The 27,133-nt window shown below is 43.2% G+C and overlaps 2 protein-coding genes across 4 annotated transcripts in view; one reads left to right on the forward strand and one right to left on the reverse strand.

The window, feature by feature from the left end:
• LOC119172130 (BICD family-like cargo adapter 1) overlaps positions 1-5,196 on the forward strand; it is a 202,250-nt gene extending 197,054 nt beyond the window's left edge. For both annotated transcript variants that reach the window (XM_037423139.2, XM_075890005.1), the window contains exons 8-9: positions 456-576; positions 1,679-5,196. In XM_037423139.2, the coding sequence (XP_037279036.1) occupies positions 456-576; positions 1,679-1,873 (316 nt within the window). In that variant the 3' untranslated portion in view covers positions 1,874-5,196. The remainder of the gene's footprint in view (positions 1-455; positions 577-1,678) is intronic.
• Positions 5,182-26,821, reverse strand: Dpit47 (DNA polymerase interacting tpr containing protein of 47kD). 2 transcript variants are annotated; one of them, XM_037423152.2, is made up of 11 exons: positions 26,349-26,820; positions 24,793-24,907; positions 21,131-21,292; positions 18,907-18,984; positions 18,612-18,679; positions 18,204-18,260; positions 18,001-18,087; positions 14,339-14,497; positions 11,769-11,903; positions 9,289-9,371; positions 5,182-5,316 (listed from the first exon to the last, which is right to left on the reverse strand). In XM_037423152.2, the coding sequence occupies exons 1-11, from the start codon at positions 26,466-26,468 to the stop codon at positions 5,223-5,225; spliced, it is 1,158 nt and encodes a 385-aa protein (XP_037279049.1). In that variant the 5' UTR covers positions 26,469-26,820; the 3' UTR covers positions 5,182-5,222. The 2 variants fall into 2 exon arrangements, with proteins under 2 accessions (XP_037279049.1, XP_075746121.1); XM_075890006.1 differs by lacking the exon at positions 9,289-9,371 and having other exon boundaries at positions 26,349-26,821.
• Positions 26,822-27,133: the final 312 nt, after the last annotated feature.

Genomic DNA, 27,133 nt, shown 5'->3' on the forward strand with positions numbered 1-27,133 from the left:
ATACGTATCACTGCCTCACCATAATTTTTTTTTGTCACAAAATACGCGATTGTGTGTAGCACCTTCATATGCCTGGTTAGGCACGACAAAATTGATCCAACAGATAATCAGATTAGGGAAAGCTCAGTGGATATTAATTACTCTCTAACTGTGGCTCAGTAGATTCAAATCAGCCAAAGTGGACGAAAATCACCCTTGCTGCCAGTGGTGTTCGAACCCGCAACCTTCTAATCGCGTCTAAATCGATATCACAGCATCGGCTCTCTGCAGGAACTGACCTGGAAACCTATAATTTCGATGACTGCATGCACTGAAAGAAGTGGCGTACCTCGGAACGTGCCATACGTGCGGCGTGTATTGGACAGCACCTGTTGCGAATTTTCTCTCGTTTCGGAGAAACCTGCACTTGTGATCAAGCATGGCGTCTAATCTCGAGCGGTGCCCTTCATTTTCAGAAAAAACAACACGGAGATCGAGCTGGCCAAGACCCGCATCGAGCTGATGCACATCAACAGCCAACTCATGGAGGCCATCCAGCAGAAGGTGGAACTCTCACAGCAGCTCGAGCAGTGGCAGGTTGGTTTAAACCGCCCCTTCTACTCTAGTTTTCTTTCTTTCTTGCGCCGACGTGAACATACTTGAATGCGAGGCTGTAACAATATAGAGTAGCTGGATATTGGACTATAAGTGCCAGTAGATGCACTGCAGGGTTGCTAGAAGGACCATGCTCAACTGATAACTTATAAAGAAGCCAGTTTTGGGCAGCAAAGCAGAGTTCGAACCACAGTTGACAAAGAGGGCTTACATAACCTCACTCATGAGTAGTCTAACAGCCATGTGTGGTTCAAAAACATTCCCTGAAAGCAACATGTCTGGTACAGGTTTTGAGAGCCAGGAAAGTTGACCAGAGATTCTAGCTGGCTACCCTGTACTCGGGATCAAATAAAGAGGCATAAAATGATGGAAAGAGAGAAGAACCCATGACATCACTTCAATTTCATTATGACAGTGACAACATCTAATCATCTAACACACAAAAATGCGTCATCATTGTTTAGATTATACTCATATTAGGCTACACAAGCTTGGTAAAGATAAATATGAACAACTACTTCAAAGTGGGAGTAGATCAACATGGTCTCGCAAATCTTTGAAGTAATGCTATGCACAATGGGGGGGGGCAAATACTAAGCTAACAGCTGAATATGAGCACTGTAGAGAACACCATAGGGTTAAATAGTAAACCAGGATATGACATAAAAAAGCCTGCAAATACTCAGTGTTGTTTATAGACAACAATTGTAGACTCCTATCGGTGAGGCATTTTAGATTTCCTTTATTACATCTGACATGCAATTTGTTAGATACATGTTTATTTTACCACAGTCCTGCACATTGCAAAAGAAAACTACAGGTTTCTGTTCCTTCGTTGCTCGCACTCACAAAAAGCAGAGAGCTGCTTGCAACAGTACAGACCCCATAATGCACTTGATATTCCAATGCAATGATGAACGATCACGAAATTTCTCATAATGGTACAAAACTTTAGAGTATTGAGGATTTCATGAAACACTAGCGCGGGCCCTTCTCATGAGATCGTTGCATATGAAACTCTCAACGTTTCACGGAGCTCGGGCAGTGCAGCCGCAGCTACACCGCTCCCCATTTCTCATCACAGGTGGACATGCAGTCCCTGCTAGACGAGCGCGTCCAAAAGCAACTACGGATTCAGGAGGCCGAGGACCGTCGGCGAAAGGCAAAGGCAGCCGCCATGAACGGTGCCTCTGCGTCGCCGCAGCAGAAGACACCCAGCAAGGGGGGCAAGCTGTTTGGACTGTGGAAGAAACAGCAGAGTCCCCAGACACCCCAGTGAATGCCTTCTCAGGACTATGTGTGCGTGCACTGGTGCGCCTCTCTTCTTTGCGCTCGTCTCATGAACTGACCACGGAAGTGCCACTACACTGCGGTCTCCACAGTGTTTCGCTGCCATTCAAGAGGTCTTAAAACCCACCTCGGTCCCATTTGGGGAGCGAGACTGGACAGACTCTCGAGCACACGTTTTTTCATCTCATCGACGTCATTGTAGTGTTAATGTGTGCACAGACTTTCTATTTCTCATCGAGCACACCGAAGCGAGGATTAGGATGTTTGCTGTTACTTGTCAAGTACATTGTTGCATGTCGCACATTTTCGCACTCTTTAACTGATGCAGGCCTTTTCTCATGTTGCGCTGCTCTGCAAGCGTACTTTTGTGATCTTGCCTTCTGTAGACTCTCTTCTAGCCGAGCGAAGAACTGTTATCGCAGGAAAGGCTTTTCGACGTTCAGTCAATGGGTTTTATCCCTAACTGCACATTATATTTATGTGCGAAAGAAATGTTTGGGCAGCAATACAGAAATGTACGATTTATGAAAAGTAATATATATGCACTAGCTGTAGTTTCATTATTTAGGATTCATAAACAAACGTGCTACACCTTGGGGTGAAATGTTTACGAGCGAACAATCATGCAATGTTTTTCCAGTGATGCCTTACTGCAGAGGAATGCACTCGTTGAGCAGTTTTAACTTATTTGCAACGTCTTTTGACAGTTTTTCAATCTGTTGTATTGTGGCTTCTACCTCTGCTACTGATTGCTATTGAGCAAAGCTATGATGTAATTTAAGTATTCTTTGTTGTGATTATTTCACACTGCAACACTGCCACAAAGTGCAAACGATCTTGCTCGTTGCACAATGCACATTGACACTAGATTAGTTTAATTCTGTGGTTCCTGGAGCCTGATTGCAGAAATATTTACAGTGATTTAAGTGGTACTATCCCTACAGCAGAAATTGAACATGCTTATCAAAAACGAAGGTTTGCGTATACCATGCAACAATTTGAAACGTTTCTTTCAAGCACTGGTTAGTCTTGCTTTCGTGGAAGTAACGCACAGTGCATCTTTTCTTTTTCAAGCAACAACCACGCTTTCTCGCACATCGAATCGTAACCTAATATAGAATTAGTAGGATAGGCGTGCGTCGTAGTTGCCAATACAGGATATTTACAAAAATGTTATCGGATGTTCAGGCCATGGATCAGCGAAAGGTTGTTCACAGGTGCCAGCACACTTGTTGCCTCTTTTTGACGGCACGTGTTGCTAGTTATTCAGTGTACATATTCTTACCAATATTTACAACTTCTCAAGGACATTAATCTCTTTTCCAAGATCTGTTTGTAAATATGGAGTTCTGTTCGAGGCTTTGATAGAAATGCTTTGCCGCGAGGATTAGGGTGCTTTACGTTATTCTGCAAAGGTGCACACGAATTCATCCTTCAGAACTCATCACTTTAAGCTAAAATGCAGTAAAGATTGTGCATGTAGTTTTTTGTTCACTGAACTCCATAAAAAAACTGTTCCCTGGTGTTTGGATTGAGTCTTTTGTGGCCTGAAAATTATGTGCCTATGTGACACATGCCAACGGTTACATGTATATGTACTTGGATTTGTGTGGCCACCGCCAAACAGAAATGCGAAACTGAAACTTTCACTGGCACACATGCACACGGGACCAGCTATTGTCACTGAAACATATCGCCACAGGCAACCTTCCACCGGGATCACATCGTGGTTTTGGAACGTTAAACCCCACATATCAATCAACCTTCCACCGGAATCCACAGTCAAGAGAGACGAGAAACCTAGCACATGTTGGCAAAAATTTTAAATCTAGGCATGAGTGCTACATAGAATGAAGAGATATCTTAGATCGCATTCTTTTGAGCATCGTAGAATGTTCTTTTATCTGTAAAACTCTATTACATTTAAAGGTTAGTGATTCATGATTGCCGTTTCATTTGCTGTCAGGCACTCTCGTCACTTTATGTACAGCAAGTGGCCTAGCACACAGACAAGTTCTGTTTTGAGACTTGCATTGCCAACTGCCATGAGCAGCAAATTCAAGGCCCACAGGCAAAGATAATCTTCAGTACCTGCAGCAGTGCAAGCGTTTTCATGGCATTTAATTTTAGAGAGTGCATGTCCCTTATTACAAATTACTTTCAAATCAAGTTTAAATTTCTTAACAATATGAATATGCAGCAAGAATCACTTGTTGACAGCACCGAATCTTTTCAATGGCACGCTTTTACTGGCTTCGAAGTGTCGTGTTTTTGTCCTGTTTGCCAATGTGAGCTTTTGCTTTTTGAGTCACAAAAAAAAGTGTGTAACATCACCTTCAAACACAATTTACAGACACATTTCCTGGCCAAACTAGCCACACTTTTTTCTTTAGTCCACAATTTTAAACACCTGTAGTTCAAGGTGTTAGTAGTATTTTTCCATTTCACAACCACCATTTTTTTTCTTACAAGCTTTTTGTACAACTGTACATACCATCGATAGCCTTGGTGCGCGCACAAAGGCATTACGTTTGTTTCGTTTTATCTAAGTCAGTAAAAGGATAACATGCTGATAGATTTCTTTATTTTGAATGTACAGTGTGACAAAATATTCTGCAATGTAATGTGGCTCTTGTGGAAATAGAAACGCGTGAATAAAATAGCTACCAAGGGGGCAAATACTTCTGAGAAAGAGCCAGCAGACAGTGAAAAAAGAAACAACCATTAAACAAACTTTCATAAAGCAATAACTGAATAATGCTACTACTGCTTTCTTTTTAAGAATAATTGGCAAAAAGTGAGGCTATGGGTACTGTGATGTGTATCTACTTGAGGATTTAGCATAACCTTGCTAGGTACCATAACAGCCTCGGCTTAAACCTACTGTTGCAGTCAGAAAGGTATAATGTCTGCATCACTTATACCAGTCATTTTATATGTCGACTCTGAGCCCCCGAAAACAACCTTCTATGAGAATCGCTTGTGACTTGAAAAGAGCAAGTGATTAGCGAAGTTAGGCTAGGCTTGAAAAATACACTAAATTTTTTGTTGAGGACTTACCAGCAATGCTGCAAGTCAAAGCGTATCAACTCCCTCATTAAATTGCTCTTTAACGACCAACTGTGGCCCAGTGCTGACGCCACGCACAGCGCTGCGGTCTTGTCGCACTCACTTTTGTTTGGGTCGTATGAGGAAAAGACAGATTGTGGATTTGCTGGAACTGTGCGTGCAAATATTGCAAAAAACAATGAATACAGAGTTATCAAATGTTGTGAAATAAAAGATGCCACATTCATGTTTGTGTGAAAAGAACAGCGTCCTTTATTTTCTTTCCAACGTCACGTGCTGCTCGTTTGAGCAAGGAAACGTGCCTCATACTCCGTGCCTTTGGGTAAGACCCAGAATGACGTGGTACCATTGTCAATGTGGAATCTGTGGACACGGTCATAAAACAAATGTAATCAGATTAAAGGTACACTAAAGAGGAACAATGACTTGGTTCGGAATGACAAATAACACTCTGAGAATTCTAATGCCACAAGTTTCACTATTGTACGATCATCATTAGTGGAGAAAATTAAGGTTAATGATTTTCGCGCCGAAATATCCACGTGTACTCCCAAAAATTTCAAAATGCATTTTCACAACATCGACTCAACAAAATATTTCGAGATTTTTGAAACATTTTGCGATTGTAAGCTACGTAGGACCCACTAAAATGCCTTCAAAATCTACGACACCATGGTGTTTGGTACAGAAATCTCAAGGCACCCTCTCCAACCACATGTTCATTTTGCGCGTTTTCTCGCTTACCAACTGTCGTATCATGGCAAGAGCGGTGTTTTTGGGATTGTGAAATCGTACTTTATACTACAGTAAAACCTGAATATAACAAAATTGATAAAATCTCAGAAAAATTCATTATAGAGAGGATTTAGTTATATGCAAGTTCGGTACGAAAATTTGGAAAATAAACGTGCAAATGAGACAAAAGAGGGACTGAAGGCAGAGCTAACCCAAAATAGTTGGTTTACAGTGAAAAAACTGCGTTATTGTTGTAATAGCGATTATATGGACACTATCAGCGGGTTTTTGCTGTCACCGCCATGTTCCTTGACAAGTCCAGATTGATAACATGCCCCCCCCCCCCCCCCCCCCCCCGCACATAGTAACTTTCACGAGCGGGTAAAAGCACAAGAGCGCTCGCAGAGAACAAATGAGTCGGCCCATTTCTATCACCTGGAAAGTTCATAACATCTTCCATGTGTTAAAACTGCCCTCAAATGTTCAAAGTAAACCACCCGTCTTGAATAATCGTGAAACAACACGGGGGAGGGGGGGGAGGGATCGCTGGAGCAGCAATAATGAACTTGGATTTGGTCGCGATCACTGGCGCGCTTGCTATCTCGGTGAGCATCAGTGCGGTTTCTACGCGAAGGAATAGTGTGAAAAGAGCACTTCACACTGGAGCGGCCGTATTTGCTCACAACAGCGTTTTGTAGAAGTTCCGCGATATGAGATCCAAAAGAGTTGGCTGCCAGCCTTACTTCTTCTTATAACATAATTTTTTTTTTTGCTGTCGCGTACATTGCCTTGCATTCAACGCGCCGTCGTGTAGCGAGAACTAATCGACCTACTCGCAAAAGCTACCAGCCTGCGAACTCGCGGCGCGGCGAAAGACGGAAGCACGTGACGGGTCGACCTTCGAAGATCCGTCGCGTAACCGTGGTCTTGGCGATTTTCAATTAGCGCCTGATCTGACAACCCCTCAGTGGTAACGACGCGGTTTTCCGAAATTAAGTAAGGTCGCAGTTTCGCCGCAAGGGCGAAGCAATGACAACTTGGAATGTAACGCTGAGAACGGCAGGCAGATCGAAGCATGCAGCACGCTGATCAAGCACAAATGACGCGCGAAAACAACAGGACGAAAGCGAACAACGTTTACCGCTCGACACTTAACGCGCTGTATAAACAAAAACAAAAACGATGCACGAAACGTAATCACAGGTACAGATATACGTGCGAACTAAAAAATTACCCCAGTTGTTACTTCGCTGTGTTTGAAAAGGGCACTCTTTTTTGCAAACGGCGCCTGTCTATGGAGGAAAGTGAGCTTTGTGCGCCTTGCAACTAAACGCAATCGTTCCGGCCAAGGTCGAAGGCGCGCGATTCCCCCCGCCGAAAGATAAGCACAGCGCACAAGCATTAACCCCCCCCCCCTCCGCCGGGCAAAGTACACGTGTGTGATAAGCGCGCGCTGGCGCATTGTGACAAGTTGGGCGTCGAGCGCGGGCGGCTTTTTTTTTTTTTGAGTTTTCAAATATATAGATACTTATACATATACAGTGAATGACGGCTGCGGCGCCGGTAAAAAACCAGCCGAGACTGTCCATATAATTGTTATGTCGCAATAAAAAAAAAAAGCAAAGCTGCACGTCACCATGCGCGTGCAGTGAAACTATGCAAACGCGCACGGCGTTGAAAATGAAGAGCGAACGACACAGACACAGATACCTCGGAAAACTATTCGGCTAATTTTACTATTTTTTCATTTTGGTTTAAAGCGTGAGGAAGGGAGGGGGGAGGCACAGCCGCGCGTACTACGTGCGCGCGCGGCAATGAGAGTGGCGGGTGGCGGCAACCTTGGCTCGTGGTGCGCAGGCGCGACTGCTCGCGCAATGACGAGCGCTCGCTCTCGCCTGGTGCGCCGTGCGCGCGGCTCGTCGGCGGCGGGGCAGCCGCGCAAGATGCATGCTTGTACCAAAATGACAAAATGCAGAGCGAAATTCCTAGATTGTCCGTGGAGAAAATTCGTTACATGAGGGTTGTCTCCCACTGTTACTTTGTTACGTAGAGGTCGCAAATACACGTGCTTCTATGGAGCAACCAAACAGGGAATAGAAAAACTTTGTTATATAGAGGAATTCGTTATATGGAGGTTCGTTATAAGCAGGCTTCACTGTAATACAGGAAAAATCGTTTTGCTCTTTAGTGTCCCTTTAAGATGACCACCCGCGGGGATAACAAAATCGTCGAATAGGCAAGGAAATGAACAATAATGCAACGTTAGACATAGCTGTTCAAAAGCCAGCACCTGAGATTGTCTTAAACGTTTGAAAGCTCTCCATTACATGGCTTTGGGAACTGCTCGCATCATACATAGTAGCAGAAATAGGCACACGCAGCAGCAGGACATTGTTTCTCTACATTCATATATATGCACATTTTATATGTGGTAATACTATCGCTCAAACAACCATCAATCCCCTGTGGGAGAGAAACATATCTGAGGTCTCACTTGGAACATGCAAAATAAGAAACCCTGAAATACTAAAAACCATACATGCGGGAAGTGAATGGATGTAGAGTAAGGTTACACAAAACATGATAGGTATGAAAAATGTATTGAGAGATTCTTACTGGATCAAAAAAAGAGAAAATGGTTCACATACAAGGCATAGGTAAATAATCATAACCTTAGATCTTTGCATTATTTTGAAAAAAAAAAAAAGAAAGATCCCACTATCTAATATTAAAGAGAACCATGTGGGGAAGCAAAGCAGGGCTGGTGTACACTTGCATTTCCATTCGTTGTTTGCATTTGTACATTCTCGTCCATGTTTCCTTGGTGTGTGGAGCTGTGTATATGTTGTTTACAGCTTATGTTAACCCTCCTTTCATTTGTGTGTATTTGTGTGTGTGCCGCAAAGTGAACACCCAGCATTGCTAGGAGAGTTCAATGGAGTGAGCGCGGGCAGCATTATACACGAGCGCACAACTGTGGTGAAGAGATGAACAGGATGGGAGAAACGAAGCGGAGGCAGCACTCTGCCACCGTCCCACCCGCTCATGCGAGCAGAGGGCGGAGAGTTGGCGCATGCGTACTGAGGAAGTGGACGGTCGCCGAAGGACAGACATAGCCCCGAGCAAGAGCTGCTTCGTGTATAAATGCGAAAACAATCAGATTTCGTCAAGAAACTGACTAACATAAACATGACTGTAAAATTATTCGCTTTGTTTAAATAAAATATAAAGGAACATTGGGTACCGTCTCCTGAACAAGATCAACTGTAAGCTGTACCATCCTTCAACAGCAAAACAGCTAACAAGGGATATCCAAGACGTTCCATAATTCAGTAGACTCTCAGCAAACGAAATTCTCTTACAACGAAATTGCTGCTTAAATAGAACAACTCCCACTAATAAGATTAGTTTCCTGTTCGTATTTGTTTTGTTTTCTATATGAGCCCTCATGTAAAGGGAAAGTTATCTTGCATGGGGAAGATACCATCGTCATGCTGGACTGATTGTCCTGACAAAAATTATGTTTATCAAGTTAGAACAGGCTGTATACTTACAATAGAATCTTCTTAAATTTCTGGACAATAAATTATAAAAGCTTGCCTTTTGTCGAAAACTACCGTCTTCAGGGTAGTCTTTGGTGAGATGGCCACAGGCTTTCCTGTAAAGTGGTCTTTGAACCAAACCTACAAACGAATCCCAATGAAATAAATAATACTTCAATATAACATAGAACAACATTATGAAAATTTAAGTGTCCAGGTATCTTCATATTGAAAAAGAAATGAGGTGAACAAGCAATTATTTAAAGGCCAGTCGTGACATAACGGCAAGAATAAGCTGCTAGCTACATGAATTTAGCAAAATCTAGCAAGATATTAATCCGAAGGCAATGTTCACAGAAAGCCAACATATTCATAGGATGCTAACTAACTAATTGAAAAGCACTACCTACACTTTATAGAACTGTCAGATTTTCATAGCACCTGTACACTTATCATACCTTATTGTCATATTACATGATATGCAACTGGCAAACTAGGGAAATGTGCCGATTGACACAGTTTTTGCCAACCACTTCTTCACTGTGTGCAACGACATGAGTATTTTCAGATTTCGTGTGGTTTTATTTTGGCGAAATTGCCCAACACTCAACCACTTGATGACTTGCCCTAGCCAAAGTTTCACCTTTGCAACATCAGTGAAACTTCATTATACCATAAAAGCCCGCATAGTGTCTGGGGTGTAATATTGGGATAGCAAACGTGAGAAAAAGTTTACACCTGAATATAGCCTGAGTAAAATGAAAAAATGCATTTATTGACAATCTTCATTTATCGTCGTCAGATGCACTCTCTTCCCAAGCTCCCTTGTCGGAAATGTTCTCTCACAGCACATCATCCTCAGTGCCATCAAGCGCGTTTAAGATGGAGCACTTTCTAAATGCACGGCAAACGAGTGCCTCGGGAATGCAGGCCCAGGCCTCGACTATCCACGAGCACAGCATCGCTGGCGAGGCTGGTTTCAGCTGCCTAGCAAGGGTCGCTTCAGGTTCTACGGACCTCATCCACACAGTGTACAGGCACTTGACATAGTCGTTAAATGGCTTATTAAAATGGTTAAATGGACCACATCAAGCGGCTGCAGTTGTGATGTCATCATCGGTGTGGGACTCGCGCAGCAGTCGCTTTGCGGAGTCGGCCAGGTGACACCGAACCCCGTCGAGCACAAGCATTGAAGGGAGCCCCAGCAATGCTCCTGGCCGTCTACAGCACACAGACTTTAGCTAGTCAAGCACTAGCGATTCGTCCATCCACCCTTTGTCTTGGCAGCGGACGACGACACTTTTTGGGAACTTCTCCCCCTTTGGCAGCATCTTTCGTTTGAACACCATGTAGGGTTGTAGCTTGCGACCGTCTACAGTGCAGGACAGCATTACAGTCACCCACATTTTTTTTTGTTCCTAGTCGATTGCACGATAATTTGCCTAGAGCCTTTTTGATGCACTGTCAGCGCTGAGAGCATATTCAGGTAGACCGGCGTTTGATTCCGTTGCCAATCTGACCAAGCTGAAAGGGGACAGCCTTTCGCAATGCAATGACATACTTTTAAAACTTCACAAGGTCCTCTCCACAGCTTTTTGGTAACTTCTGTGAGATTGACGTATGTCGACGTAGGGAGAACCCAGCGTGGCGCATGAAGAGAGACACCCAATGCTCACTTTGAAATCCTCCAGCTGAATGCCTTTGTCTCGCGCGATCTCCCTTGTCTTTGCTGGCAGCAGCTCGATGTCAACAGCGAGATGCGCAGCTTGCTACTCCCGCACAAAGTCTGCGAATTGTCTTTCCACGTCAGGACACGCTCCATTTTTTGGTCTCGGACACTTTTTTTCTGGCTGCTGCAAGCAAGGAAGGCATCCGTCTGCTTCCATCGACCCCGAGAACTCCGCTCATTCACTCCGAACAGCCACGAAGTTTCGGCAGCAGCGATAACTTTTCTTTTAAAAGCAGTCAAGTACTGCCTGTGCGGTGCTGACATGGCGTAAAATCGCAGGAGCAAGATTGTGGCTGCCGATATGGGCGCCAAGTTTAAGCACTGACCACTGTTGCACCTGTAGGTCTGTAAAACTAACGCCTGCTACCACCGCCAACACTGCCTAGCACATAGCGCAAAGGCGCGCAAACACCTGATGATGACAGCACCGCGCTATGCCGAAACCAAAACTGAGTTTCGGCAGAAAATTCTTGGGACCCGCATATAGTAAGGGGCTAAAATTTCGTATCCTACATTTTAGAGAAAAGCCCCGGGCTACACGTGGGCCTTTACGGTAGTATACTGAGATCACGAGAAAAGACATGCTTCTCAATGTCAAGGTTAATAATTGCAGTGAACGACTTTGTTGCATTGAATATTTCCCTCAATAAGCTTGTTATATACATGTTTAACCTTATCAGCTGGCTCGCTTAGTGTTTAGGTTTCTTCATTTGAATAAACCTAGGTAATTTCTATTTATGTTCCTGTTAGATACAAGCAGACACACAAGGGAAAGGGTCAGATAGAGAAAACACGACAATGTGACCTACTGAAACACTGTTGGGAGTGTATTGACCACTGGCATTCCACTCAGGCTGGCTGACTGTGTCTCCAAACAGCAGCTCAAGCTGCTCTCCAAAGCTCGAAGACTCGTCAAAGCTTTGCACAAAGTCTGATTCCATCACCTGCAGACAACAACGAATTGAAGAGATGAAAAGGTTCATCATCGTCATTTACCACTGCTAGGGGCAGAGATGGCTGCTCCAATATATTGAATGTCATAAACTGCTGTGACTCGGCAGCTGCAGCATTCTAAGAATTATCTTGATGTCTAGAAATACAGTAGACTATCGATAATTAAAGTTTGGGTTAATCCAAACAATCATTTTTAATTGGCCCATTACATTTTCAACATATCCTAAAGCGACTTAATTCAAACTACCCCATTACAAGAATTTGGTTAATTCAAGCTTTTTGATCATACATGCCTGGAAATATGTACAATCTAACCTCAGTGCAACGAACACAGATATAATGAAGTATCGGTTACATTGAGGTAAATGAAAAATAGTCTTGCAACAGATACCGTGTTAAAAATTATCTTTATAACAAATTTTTGGATGTAACAAACTTCTTTTCATGTAAAATGGAACTTTGTGATAATGAGGTTTGTGTTAGTGCCTTTGTTGCCTCTAGCTGAACATGTGCGTTTTTATGTAACAAACAGTTACAAATAAAGCCAACTACCTGCCTGTGAAATGACCAAACTAGCCAAACTATGCACACCAACAATTGCATGCTGACTGTGGAAGAAAAAACGCCAGGCCTGCGCAGAAGGCCCAGCACAGTCACAGCGAAAGCTAGAAGAGCGGCCTTTCAGAGCCTTTCAAAACACTCATTGGGTAACTACTGCAAGCACACTTGCTTTATACCCACTCAGGCATTAATGATAACATTTTTTAAGTAGCAGGCCGGCATTCGCTATGCTATATTTCGTCATTTTTCTGAGAAGCATGGAATCTGCTAAATACTTGCAAGGAATTTTGTGCCAATGGTTCATGCAGTGGCTGATGACAATGAGGAATTAAGGCTGAAGTGGGTATGTGCCACAGTTAGTAGGGGAACAAGAACAAGCTTTTGTAATGGGTTGGAGCATTGGACGACCCCCTCGTTGCTATATTCGCATTGTGCGACAACTGGTTACTCATTTGCTGTTTTAAAACGCTTTATAAGTCATATTATTGCAATTGCTTTCCCGACATCAAGCCTGCCCAAGGCAAGTTTGCCAACAAGTCACAAGCATGATGCGGCTCAGTGGTAGAATATTGGGCTGGCACCCAGCAGACCCGGTTTCGAGCCCCACTGTGTCATTGGCGCTAGTTTTTTTTTTCTAATTTCGCCCGACGTGGTTATGGACACCGGCGGCAGTGGCGGTGACAGTAGACAACTGCGTGTGACCCGAGTTGTGATCTCATAACAGCTTTTGCTGTAAAAAGTTCAACAATTATAACACTGCCTATTGCGAATTCTGAGTGCAGCTGCTTAGGTGTTTTGATTTTGTGATAAAATGAAGCAAATATTTCTGCTTTGGCGGTGTGCACCTCTGGATTTTGGCGTCGGCAGTGCTTAGATAGCTCATTTAGCAGCAGCAGCAGACGCACACTCGCTGATTGTTCAGGAAGAACTGGCTGGGACTCTTTTGCAAAGAAATACACGGTGTACATGAAGAACATCGTGAGTAGCGTGGCTGGCATGAACAATTTCATGCGGCCCCTATCACATTAACCACCGCAGACGGAGTGCAGTGCACCTGCCTCACTAACTGGAAGACCGTGGAAGGCAGCTCGTGGGTGGGTTCCACAACAACCAACACATGACGATGTGCACTACGGCGGCGCCACAAAACAAGTCAATTCGCCACTGCCGTTCCCTTACCATCGCGCTATCCTCGCTATCGACATCGTTCATCGTCCACTTTGTTCTGCGTTCACTCTCTCTGTAACGACGATGCTGCTGAATGCAGGAATGCGCTTTTAGGAGCTGAAATCTAAAGAAAAAAAAAAAAACGAGAGAAAAGGAAAACTGAGGAGGCCTGGCCTTAACCTTTCGCATGCTGAAAGTGTCTTAAAGCCGACTTCGCTGTGGTACACTGGTGTCATGAGAGAAAGAATCATAAGAATGGGAGGGGTTACAAGCTGTCAGGGGACAAAACACATTTTGTATGCTACTTATAGTCTCGTGAACCACTCATAAAATAAGAGCCGCCAGTATAATCACTGGTGTCTACAAACTTTACCGGCTATCATAAAAAGCCGTCTATGATGCTGCTTCTGTGCTGGGAGACAACAAAAATCACAACACTAGTTGGTATGTTGCCCCAAGTCTTATTTATGAGAACTTCAGATAATTTAAACTTATATATATTGAAACAAAACTGTGAGGCCCTCTAGAGTTGAATTATCGAGTCATCGGCAATGAAGAAACAAATATATTTGCACTTCAACTAGAACCAACATATGCCAATGTTTTCCCTGGCTTCATGCAGCAGCTCCCCCAATTCTTCTGGTTTAAGATGCTAAGCTCTGCATTTCACGTAAGGTCATGCAGGAGAGGCAAGTACCTCGGGGTAGAGGAAAATAGCTGGCCACACAAGGCCGTCACCTGTTGGTGACTGGTGCACCCTGTGATCCCGCAAGGCAGGATGGGTGGGCGTGAGTGGATCGAAGGGGTTGCACTCCAGTTCCTCATCCTTCGGTTTAGGGAGTTTAATTCCTCGCTCCTATAGTTTATAAAAGAATAAGAGCAAGAGGAGAACATTTGTAGTATGTACCACACAAAACAGCACAAGCGTAGTCAGGTAGCTGGTAAACTAGATGGCACCGAGCTACTCCAGAAAATTACCAGTTGACAACGCACGTTTGCAAGGAATGCATTAGTGATGTCCTACTTTACAACAGGAACAACATGTGAATGATGACGTAATTGTGATGCGATTCTTACAAGCACGTGCCTTCTCTTTGATAAACATGCATGTAGAAATCCCAGGAACTTGCACATCGGTGCACCACGATGCAGCAGCTTTCCCAGCCCTTCTTGTTTAAGATGCTAAGCTCTGCATTTCATGTGGGGACATGAGAGATAGGCAAGTGCCTCGGGGTAGAAACAGGCAAGTACCTCAGTTCATAGGTCATTTCTGTTCAAGGCGCGAATTCCTGTGGACACAGATACCATGTGCAATCATCATCATCATCAGCCTGACTACGTCCATTGCAGGACAAAGGCCTCTCCCATGTTCCGCCAGTTAACTCGGTCTTGTGCATGCTGCTGCCAATTTATACCCGCGAAATTCTTAATCTCATCTGCCCACTTAACCTTCTGTCTCCCTCTAACTCGCTTGCCTTCTCTTGGAATCCAGTTAGTTACCCTTAATGACCAGCGGTTATCCTGTCTATGCACTACATGTCCGGCCCATGTCCATTTTCTCTTCTTGATTTCAACTATGATATCCTTAACCCCCATTTGTTCCCTAATCCACACTGCTCTCTTCTTGTCTCTTAAGCTTACACCTTATGATTACATTAAGGTTACACTCCGTATCATTACGGAGTGTGCAGAGGAAGTTGGAGGCAGGGTAATTAGACAGGACACTGGCAAGCTTTCGAAGGAAATGAAGAATCTCATTAAGAAGCATCAAATCATGAAAGTCTCAAGTACAACAGACAAAATAGAACTGGCAGAGCTTTCAAAGATGATTAATAGGCGTAAGGTATGCGATGTATGAAGGTATAACAAGGAGAGAATTGAACACGCTCTGAAAAACAGAGGAAGCATCAAAGCAGTGAAGAGGAAACTTGGGATAGGCAAAAATCGCATGTATGCACTAAGGTACAAAGAAGGCAAAATAACTACCAATATGGATAGGATAGTTAAAATGGCAAAAGAGTTTTACAGAGATCTGAACAGTAGCCGGGACAACCACGACCTTAATACTACAAGAACTAGTAGTAACGCAGATGACACCCCACCAGTAATGATAGAAGAAGTCAGAAAAGCTTTGGAGAGAACGCAAAGAGACAAAGATGCTGGTAAGGATCAGGTAACAGCAGATCTGCTGAAAGATGGAGAACAGATTGTGTTAGAAAAACTGGCCACCTTGTTTACGAGGTGTCTCCTGACGGGAAGAGTACCAGAGTCTTGGAAGAATGCTAACATCATCCTAATACATAAGAAAGGAGATTACAAGGACTTGAAAAATTACAGGCCGATCAGCTTGCTCTCTGTAGTATACAAGCTATTTACAAAAGTAATTGCTAACAGAGTAAAGAAAACATTAGAATTCAATCAACCAAAGAAACAAGCAGGATTTCGAACAGGCTACTCAATTGACCACATTCATACCATGTGCAATACGTCACACTTATGTAATGATTAGGTGCAAGCAATAAAAAGCCCCGTTTCTTTTTCCTACATTCAGTCAATCCTGGATCTGAACAGTCGTGACACTATCGCCTATCTTTTGCACTTTGGTATGAGTACTAAGGAAGCATGCAGTTAGCTAAGGACACACTGTCCATAAGTGCATGTAATTACGCTGATAATATATGCACACTAGTACCTTCTCTCCTGAAGGCAGCTTTTGTCTAGTCCCACTGACTACACCCAAAAACATGTCCACGTATCTGTGAAATTTGTAAAACTCCCATGGGCATTATGCCAAAGGAGTACTCGGGAAGGGTAAATGCACACCCAATTTTTATGTTAAGCTAGGCACAGGCCTTCTGAGGGAGGTCTTCTGAGGGATGCATACAAACTTTATGCAACAATGACTCATCTTTAGATGCTGCACGCAAGCACTGGCAATTCGGGAACAGCAATCGATCAACAAACAACACGCTGTTTCTAGTCATATTGATAATGAAGTTTTCAGCAACAGTGCCAAAGTCAACTCCCCCTCTACCTAACAACTTTTTACATATAGACTTGCTAAAGTCAAGTGATCCTTTCGCCAACTTTCCCAACTAAAAGGCTTTCAAAGTGATGAGACCAACAGGCAAAAGATTTTTGCAAATTGAAAGTACTTTAATGATCTTGATCGAACAGTCATAAAATCAATAAACGAGTGCACGTCCATAATGAAACGTACAGTAAACTCTCAGTAAACGGAAATATGTTAAACAGAACTACTGCTTAAACGGAACTATTGCCTCTGCAATGCTTGGTTTTGGGCTTGTATTCTGCACCCATGTTCACCTCTCAGTAAACAGAACTCCTGTTAAATGGAGCATATTTTCTCAGTCCCTTAAGGTTCCGTTTACTGAGAGTCTACTATACTACAGTAGAAGTGAACAGCCGTGCCTACTAATATTTCTTGCAAAGTGTCTAATTCCTTCTCCAAGTCCTAGCACCAGTTGCATTATAATGGGACAAGAGCCTTCAAAATAACGTTTGCCAATTCGCAACAAGCTTAGATCCACTTGAGGAATCCCCCGGTAAGGAATCATAACCAACCCTACAAGTTTGGTGACCAAGCACACCCTATGGGTAGCTGACACTGCTATGAAAATCTCAGCTACATCTTGCAGTCAAGTGTGGGAAGGAGGGTTTAAATGCCAAAATCTTTATATTTTTAAATACACTTTTTATGTACAGAGGCCTGTACGCACTTTTTTCACAGCTGCAGGTGCCTACTATTTGGAATCAAGCAGCATATAGCATGCTATTGGCCAACAGCCTACACAAATCAAGAGCGGTACTTGAATAAGATCCACTTCTCGCCAAAGGGTGCCGCTAATGTCTCAAAGTGAACCACACTTGCACACAGGAATCGCAACAGGAGAAAGCGATCGCGTTTTATCACGTGTGCTTAGTGTCGTGACTCATGACACATGCTGACATAACATCTTTCACGCCATGTCATTTGTTTCTATGTAGCTTCCTGAATGCTCGTTGAGACAAGAGATGTGAGAAGATGCTTACAGTACGTAAAAAAAAACTGTATTTTCGCTTGCTCTTTAAAGATACGAGGAATATTAACCCTGATACTGAGGTATTTCAAAAATTACTCATAAATGTGGTTCACGACACCTTTAACTAATGCGAGAATTATGCATGGTAGTACATCACCGAGGAAATCATGCCAAGTCTTAGAAGTATGCGCCAAAACACCGGCAATTGTTACAAAAATGGTATCAGCACTGCACCGCTACAACTCTGTTCTTCCGCACCTCACCTTTCATGTTATGGCGCACACACACAAAGGTATGAGCGGGAAAACAGGCTCACCTCGAGAGCACTTCTGAGAGCAGCCTCTTGCCGAGCCGCCAGTCTTTCCTTGAGCTCCGCCTTTCTCTTGTTCCGCTCAGCTAATTTCTGCAATCGATAAGAGCAGGCGCGGGGCAACAAGTCAATAAAAAGCACACGACAGGGATGAAAGCTGCAATGCACAAGCAACACAAGCAGCCTTTGAACAGTTTCAGGGATCATACCAAAGCTTTCTCTGCCTTGTCCTTAAGCGCTGTCATTTCTGCATTCGCAGGGTCCAACTGAAAAAAAAAAAAGAAGAAAAGGGCAACAAACCACGAACTTGGCATTTGATTGGTACATGACAGTATTTAAACGATTGCTTAGCACTAAGAAATGCGCGATTACAATGAAACACGAGATTTTATTTGGTCAGAGTCCACTAGATGGTCTTTTTGATGCAGGCAGCCAGGGCAGGGCTTGATAGCCAGTTGTAATGAATGGCTACAATTCTAGTGAATGGCGTCCACCGGGCTCTGTCTGATCAGTGTGCAGCAAAACGGACAATCAAGCCAATGTGCTCCTTCGGTATCTTACCTCGAAAGCACACCACTATACACACAAAGACAGGCAAGTGCGAAGTTCAGTGTTACCTCTAAGAGCTGTCGACACCAGTCTATGCACTCCTGGTAACGCTCCAATTCCCAGCAACAAAGGGCAGCTAAATTCAAATAGTAAATTTAAACGAAAAAGATCAGTGGTACGTACAATTGACAATATATATATATATATATTCACAAGACGCTTGGGTTTAGTTCACCAAACGTCAGCAAATGCACAATACTGTGGGCACAGAATACAACATTAAACTTTTTACACAACTTCACACATTAAAATCCCAACAAAGCCTTATCACATTGTTAAAGAAGCTAGTATGCCAACCCTTACCTTTTGTCATTGCTTTCACGTAGTTAGGCTTGAGTTTTGAAGCAATCGTAGAGTCAGCCAATGCCGAGCCATAATTTTCTGTAAACAATGTAGGTAAAAAAAGTGTAAGTGCATAAAGTAATTTTAAAAATGACAAAAAAAAAAAGTTTAACAAGAGCAAACACGCTGTTCACAGATGCAGTGCTCTGTGACCCGATCCAGTTAAGCATACGTCAGTATCCAGTGCATGTTTAATGATAGTAGACTCAAGTGGATATTAAAATGTAACCATAACAATGAACCGATGATCAGCCACACGCTGAAGGGACTTACTGTACAAACTGAGTCTTGTGGACCAGCGTTATTTTCTGGTCTATTGCCTAATTCTGCGGGAGGGATGTCTCAGTACACCCTCGTTTGGAAACACTGGCTTAGACGTGGTAGATCATATGAGCATATTGAGTGCTTGACCAGGCAGGACCATTAATTTTGTTTCCAGGGCTGACATCTCCTCGATGTGCGAACCACAGGGACATGAATGCATGTGAAACGCAGGCACATTAGCCCCACATCTCTTTGCAATTTGCGGGAGAAAAATGAAAAAGATGAGCACATGCCCTTTTTGTGTCTCATTATTTATCTCTACTCTTATTCATCTATTCAAGTAAGAAATTACACAAACTACACATGTCATGTGAAATAATTTTCTCTGTCACGTGCTACTGTTGGCAACATCAGAGCACAGTCTACGTAGAGGACGGACGTCAGAGCAGTATCATCTACGTGGGAAAATTGTTACGTCTTTGTCATGCTCTCATTCTCTGGGCGGGCGCTCGCAAGAAAAAATGGTAAGCAGCGTTGATCTTGAAATTTGACTCATTCTAGCGGAGCGAAGCGTTGCAAATTTTGGCAAATGTGATTGTGAACGCCCCATGTATGCATTGCATTCGTCAGCTCAAAATTTTCAAAGCTGGTTAGGAGCCCTTTAAAGAGTCATAGTTAAGATATTGCATGGTGGTTCACACAGTACAGAAAAGCCCAGATTAGAACAATGGGTGAATCTAAAGTTAAATCCTGGTGTTTTTATGCACCGAAACCATGCTTGTGTTATAAGGCATGCCATAGGAGGCATGACTGATACGCATTATTTTTATCCCACTTGAGTTTATGTGCACAAGCATTTTTCGATTTTGCCTCCCCAGAAATGTCCCCCCATAGGCTTGATAAAACTCAACACCAGATCGACAGCTGATTTCCTTGCATCCAAGCCACAAAGCACCACAAGACATTCATACTTTGAAAATGAAAACAATGATCGGATTCTTCAGAAGTGAAATCGAAGTCTAACAACATATAGATAAGCCATTGTAATTGCTCCAGGATAGATGAATTACTTGCGCTACAGAGTATGTATGCACATCACGAAAGTTTACTTTAATATGGCTCAGCACTCCCATCATGGCGTGAGTGGACTACATAGGCATTAGACATATTTTTGCACAGTTCCACCTTGTTCCTTTTCGACCAAAGCACCTCATAAACACTCGAAATGGCAACCCTTGTTCATCTTTTTTTGTGCTTCTCAAGATATTGTGTGCAAATGTCAAAGAACTTTGCAACTGTTTATGTTCACATTGTTATCATAAAAAAGACCCAACAGTCACAGCCATACGACAGCAGAAAATCACTTTGACTAAACCAGCTATGCATATGTAGCTCAGTACCAGTATACCGGTACAACGAAAGTGACCTCAGACAATCGACACAGTCGGTAGTGGCCTAACCCAAGCTAACACAAAACATGAGTACTTTATATTTAGCTGGCACAAAGATTTTGGCACACCACCTACTGCTGCAGGTATCATACTGTCTCACAGGTCCAATCGCTTCTCCAAAAAATACAGCAAATGAGTATTCATTTACTCTTTTATTTTCTGTTACATTTCTCCAGCAGAAATGAGCACATGACGAATTTAGAAAAAGTAGCGACCCCTACCACAAAGCGCTGCATGCCATCAGTTAGTCCACTGCAAGCGTGTAAAAAGAAATGGCTGCAAGCGTAAAAGGATGCGTACGCGCACTACGATGTCTCAACAATGAACACCCAATGCCAAACGGCATGATGATGCAGATTTATCTGATTGAGGTTGCTGATAGCATGTTTTGCCTTAATTTGCTGTCGGGTGTACCTGCTGCATATGCGATTCAAAGAAAAAAAAACAACTAGAAAGCCACGTTTACTTACTCAACCGGAACTGGGCTGCTGCCCTGTTGCAGTACAGTTGGGCATTCAGCTCAAGACTTTTGCACTTCTGCCTGAGTCCCTCCGTGTACGAAGCCACAGCCCAACGATACTTCTTCAACTTGAAGTTGTTGTTCCCATCATCTTTGTACTGCTCAGCCAAATCTGAAGGGAGAGGAAGCAATCTTCCATTGAGCAGGATGTCGAAATGGTTGGGTGGTTAATGGGGTTTAACAACGTGAAGTAACCCCGGCAGTGTTCAACTGAACTTTGTTTGTCAGAAAGGTACATGAATCGATAAATACATGAAAAACATCTGCATTCTCGACATCAAGCTACTTTGAATCCATACAAAAAGTTTACAGATATAAATACACAAAATTTCAATTATAACAGTTCACTTTTTTTTTTTTGGAGGTAGATGGCAATGCATTTCATTTAGGTTGAAGACATCAGTACAGGTCTTTATAATAGTGTTTCAGGTTAACAGAAAAGCATTTACTTTGCTTTATTTCAAGAAGTAGATTGTACCACAAAGTTCAACCAACACTAGACAGCCATCCTTTGCCATGTACATTCTTAACAAGTGGCTATGAGAAGTGTTAACAGCTGGGCTTGTTGGCTGTACATAATTAGAAAACATAGCGAAAAACCACAGGACACATAGAAAGGGAAAGCACATAGCGCTGACTCTCAACAACTTACTGGGAAAAACAAATGCATCACCTACAAATACACTTCACCACTCGCATAGTTCTACACCACTGGACATAGCGCAGATAGGCGACCAACACACCTGAGACAGCTTATGAAAACTGCTTCCATAGACACTTAATTTCCTCGGGCAATAATGGGATTGATGGGGTGCAGACTAAGTGTTGTCGGCAACATTTTGGTTGCCTCAAATCATGTACAGTACTCGGGGATTTTCTGGTATAAAGACTGGTATGCGCTATTTCTCTAGATAACTGCGTTATGTCGCAACAAACCCGGTCTCCAAACAAAATGTCCGCTTTGATCTATTACGCCGATATGACTCGAACTGAAGATGAAAATGAAAGCAAATGCGTTTTACATAGCCCTAAAATGTCCTGTCCGTGAGTACTGTACGTAAATACGATTCGGTATCTGCATTAATTCATTCTTGGTAAAACAACTATGAAACACCACGCTGCCTGCACTTCATCAACCTAGCAAAAAAAAAAAAAAAAACACTTTAAGTATTTTTTTCCCCCTCTTTAAACATTTCATGTTGCTATCTCATAAGAATAAGCTTAGAAATCCTTTCCAACTGTTTTTTTCCCCTGCAATTTCACTTTGAAGCATTCGAAAATTATTCTAGAAGTATTCGAGAAACATTTAAAAAATATTCTATTTGATTCGCACTCACATTTCAATATTCCAATATATTTTAATTTTCGTTGCGACCTAAATTTCACTATTCACTCAGCTTTACTTCTGACCAATCATTAGACGCAAATGTTAGCTTTAAGATATATAAATAAGTGCGAGTGCTGACCCGAGTTCACAGCACGTAACAACACTGCCAGTAACATTATGTAAATTGAGGCCCTGTGTGATGTTCCATGCATAAAGTGAGTGTTGCCAATGTCCCAGAACATTTACAGAGTGAGGACGATACCATCACTGGCACCCAATGAGAGCTATTGTTCTTTACCCCTCTCACTCTGTTCTCGAGGTAGTTTTCGTTGCTCAAGACAAGAACGCTTTTTCTTTTTGCAGAGTGGACTCGCAAAATACCGAAGCACCTGCGTCGTATCATGCTCATGAGGACAAGATTTGACAACTATGCTTTCAACGACACAAAAGTTTGAGTGCCAGTGGTCTTAGTCATTCCCCTACTGGGCGGGGCTAGTTTCTCGTGGTTTTAGGCAGGCATTTCCAAGTGACATAAGATTGGTTGCAATTAAATGGACACTAAAGGCAACTATTAAGTCGATGTTGATTGTTGAAATAGTGGTCCAGAAACCTCGTAGTGTTACTTTAGTACCAAGAAAGAACCTATTTTGAAATAAAATCACGCTTTAGTGATTCGAATCAAATTAGCACACTTCAAATTACCCACCTCAAGAAGCGCACCAACCGGACTGACCCGCGTCATTGTTGCCGTGCACGTTACCTGTCTTTACTGCGCTAGTAGCAGCAGACCGAAAGCAGCGCGGGCCACATCAGCAACAACCGCCACTGATCATTTTCCCGCCATTGGCTCCAAGACTGCAGTTGTTTTTTGGTTCAACTATGCCCCGCTAGCTGGCACCACCTGTTCAGCATAACTACGTGAAAATGAAATTTTTTAACCACTCGCGCCATTTCACATAGTAACGTCTGGCGTTTCTTTTTCATGAATCAAACAGAAACAAACAAACAGCATTTTATTGCGTCTCTTGATGCACATAAGGTTTTTTATTTTGTGCAGCTAGCTCAATTACTAGTAATTAATTGTACGCGGTTCATCTGATGTCATCCGGATCATTTCGAAAATGTCTTACTGCGGCGCATGTGTTCTTGTGCACTTATCTTAATTTCTCGGTAAGTAGGGCACTGTTGTTGATAATATTGTCGTTTTAGATGCTGTCATACATTGACCTTTCACTCTGATGTTAAGTGCTATTTGACTTTAGTGTCCCTTTAAAAGGATACTGAACGAAAATTCGAAAAACTGACGAAAACTTCAAAATTCTACTCGGAAGATGCGACGGTTCTGATAAACAAGGTTCAGTTCCCATATTTTTTTTTAACAGTTGGTTGTATTTTCGATTGATCGTCAGCGTGAGCTGGCAGCGCACAAGCACGAGCTGTGACATCAAAACTGCCGAGGCACATGCAGGAAGCACGTGTTCCTGTGCTCATCTTCCTTTTCTCCACCTCTCCTTCCATCGCCCTCTCTCCCTCTACAAAAGCGCTGATGCTTTCCCCAACTGGGAGCATTGTTTACTACTGGCACTGTTCATAGTTGTTCTGAGAACTATTGGGGGAATTTAGCAGGTTGATTGACAAGGGCGACGGCTGGCATTGTTGGCTTGCCTATTTTGGGTGTATGTGACATCACCAAAACGTCACCTACTCTAGTTCATGGCGCAGATTCTGAACGCGACAGTTTGTGACAAAGGCATTAAAATCATTATTTTCTTCTAGTTTCTGCCTGAAATGAAGGTTGTGACCGCCATCCCTCAATTCGGTTCAAAATCTTGGCAGCAAGAACTTTGTTCAGTATGTCTTTAATGATGCTATCATTAATTATATGATGCAATAGTGCACTTAGGTTTCAACTTCTACATTAGCAGACACAAAGCTACAAATTACAGCAAAAAGTTAGAAACAAAAATCTCGCTGTCAGTCTACAAACGACACCAAACGTCACCTCCCATGGGTCATGGTGTGGCTGCTAGATGTGACTGTTTGTGAAAAACACATGAAATTCATTATTGCCCGCTAGTTTCTATGTGAAATAAAGGTTGTGTCGAGCAATTTCAGCCTGCAATGTTTCTGTATGGCTGAAAATATCGACATCAGAAGTTTTGTCCAGCATCCCCTTTACAGCTCTAGTGTCTGATTACGACTTTGTGACAAAAACTATAAAAAAAGCTAAACAAAAAGCAAAAAAATATGCAACATCAATGCATCAACATCACATCAAGGCTTACCTTCTGGACCATTCAGTTCAGTATCATATTTCAATTGCTGCATGGCTTCTACGAGAGGTGGCAACTCCCCTGAGTCCGGAAGGCTTTTGGCAAAAAGTGGGTGCTCTTCCATTTCCTGCAACAAATAACAAGTGTATTCACTTAGGTACAGCGACACTGCTGCATAGAGATACACATGAAAGAGAGGCAGAGAGCTGATGAGGAAGGCCAGGAGGTTAGCCAGATATTAGCGTCCAGTTTGCTACCCTGCACTAGGGTGGGGAAATAGATACACATAAATTGTAATTAAGTACTTTGAGCCAGAATGTAAACCACTAGGAACTGCAAGACTGCACTAAAATCATGAAAACTGTGCACTTAGATGGGCAAAGTGAGCCTGAAGAGTAGCCACCGATGCTGAGTCAGCTTCATCCTTCCCACTTTCGACAAGGCAATTGGCACCTTGTGAAACAAATGTACACAACATTGCGATCAGTCACTACACGCACTGTGTAGCTCAAAAAAAAAAAAAAACACACAGACAAATAAGACCGAAGTTCAGAGAGAAGTTTGATTTGATACATCTTCAAATGGGGAATGACGCTCTTAGCAGTGTCTTTCTGTGAAACTGTCTACATTGCCAGCAGCCGGTCAGTTTTTCGCCCCCACTGGCTATAGCTGCAGTAATGTGGCCAAATTGCTAGTTGCTGGTACTGCAGACTCTAGCCACAGAAAAGCTAAATTAAAGAAAGCAAGAAACTACGACGCGGCTCGGCGTAGGTTACTAACCCTCTGCGTAACTTTTTTTCGGGGGGAGTTGGGGCATCACTTTGATCTCAAGTGCCAGTATGCAACTCAGATGTGGTCGAGTGTCATTTCTCGCATTTTTTTTTCTACAGCGAAAAAAAGAAAAAAAAAAAGAAACGTTGTTGGGGGGAGGGGTATGCCACCCCCTGGCTACTCCACCGGCCCTCAATCTGGTGACACAAGCCAACCACAATCAGTTTTTTGGTTTCTCTCCTTTATTTTTTTTTAGTTTTTCGGTACCGCTACTGCGGGCCGTGTGGTGTCCCACGCCGTGCTGCTTCGAGGTCCTAAATATTTCGCAAAAATCAATACTGTGAGAGCCAGTGCCAACAGCGACAAAGCAAACACATTACCACAGTTGAAAAAAAAAAATAAATGCCACCAGTTTGATAATACGACTGCAGCCGACCAATGGGGGCGCAACACCGCCAACATTCCGGGCAGCCTACTCTGTCAGAGTGCCGACAACATAGTTACTTTCGGATAGCATGAAGTACCGTAAAATTGCCATTTTGGCAGCACGATGGCTTGCAATCGTAATCGTAGCGTAGGGGCTCATCATACTCATTGATCTCCGGTGTTCATTTGCCCACTACTAATTTTACGAGAGCAAAAAACAACCGCGACGACAGAAGTTGCGGGTTGCTGTAGCTGGTCACAGATTTGACAGTTTCGCTCCGTTCGCGTTTAACTAAATCAATTTTAATAACCGATGTCGTGTAGGTTTGATCATAGAAAAAGAAAAAAAAACGACTCGCTGGTGCGCCCACCTTTTCCCACGTTTCTTCTTTCCAGCCATCCCGATATTTACTTGGTTTTAAACCGGCAATGAATTCCTCCTCTTCTTGTTGAAGCTTTTCTAGCAGTTTCATTCTCGCTTCTTCGTCCATGACAGTGTCCTCCTGTTCAGCCGGGCTTTTCGACGTCGTCAAAAGCTCTCTTCAGGACTTCACCACACGACCTCGAACCTTTCCAAACTTTTCGAAATGTTTTAAAACAACGCGACAACGTGCTCACGTCTACTCGCGCTGACAAGTCACGTGTCGTTTTTCAGCCGACTCCCCTGCGACTTCACTTGGCTTGAAACGTTTACCTTAGTCCGTGGAGGACAATATTTAGGAAACTCTATGATAGGAGAAGTATCTATAAACGTTGGCAGAAAGTTCCTCCATGTCTTTGTTGCCATGGTCCTAGCGTTGTAACATGAAGGAAGGAATAAAATTCCTGCGTGGGCTCGCCAAGGGCGTGGCCGCTCACTCTGGAAATGTGAGGACGCTGCAATCGTTTTGCGACCGGGCCACGTGACATACTTTGCACGTCGTCTGTCCCGCGCGCCGTGTCCGACGAACGGCGCTGCCTACTTGAAGCAGTCCATACTTCATATCTCAAGAATTTGGTTAGCAAGATGCATATTCAAAGCTTCCCCGCTACAAACACTGCATAAATGAAGGTGGACCCAGCTTGGAGCTCGGCACGAAGTCTGAATGGTTCTCTTTGCCACGTGCTGATGGTGCGCCGGACTGCATTGCGCGGCTGTTTCGATGTGACGAGTTTG

Source organism: Rhipicephalus microplus, chromosome 3 (assembly GCF_043290135.1).
Source record: "Rhipicephalus microplus isolate Deutch F79 chromosome 3, USDA_Rmic, whole genome shotgun sequence".
Classification (NCBI taxonomy): Eukaryota; Metazoa; Arthropoda; class Arachnida; order Ixodida; family Ixodidae; genus Rhipicephalus; species Rhipicephalus microplus.

What these genes read in the sequence shown, in the direction of transcription:
- Dpit47 (XM_037423152.2), bottom strand. Translation starts at nt 26,468, where the DNA reads ATGGACGAAGAAGCGAGAATGAAACTGCTAGAAAAGCTTCAACAAGAA. An exon ending in ACAAGGCAGAGAAAGCTTTG is followed by an intron (nt 18,088 to 18,203) that starts GTATGATCCCTG and finishes TATCGATTGCAG; the next exon opens with AAATTAGCTGAGCGGAACAA. An exon ending in ACACTCCCAACAGTGTTTCA is followed by an intron (nt 9,372 to 11,768) that starts GTAGGTCACATT and finishes ATTCGTTTGTAG; the next exon opens with GTTTGGTTCAAAGACCACTT.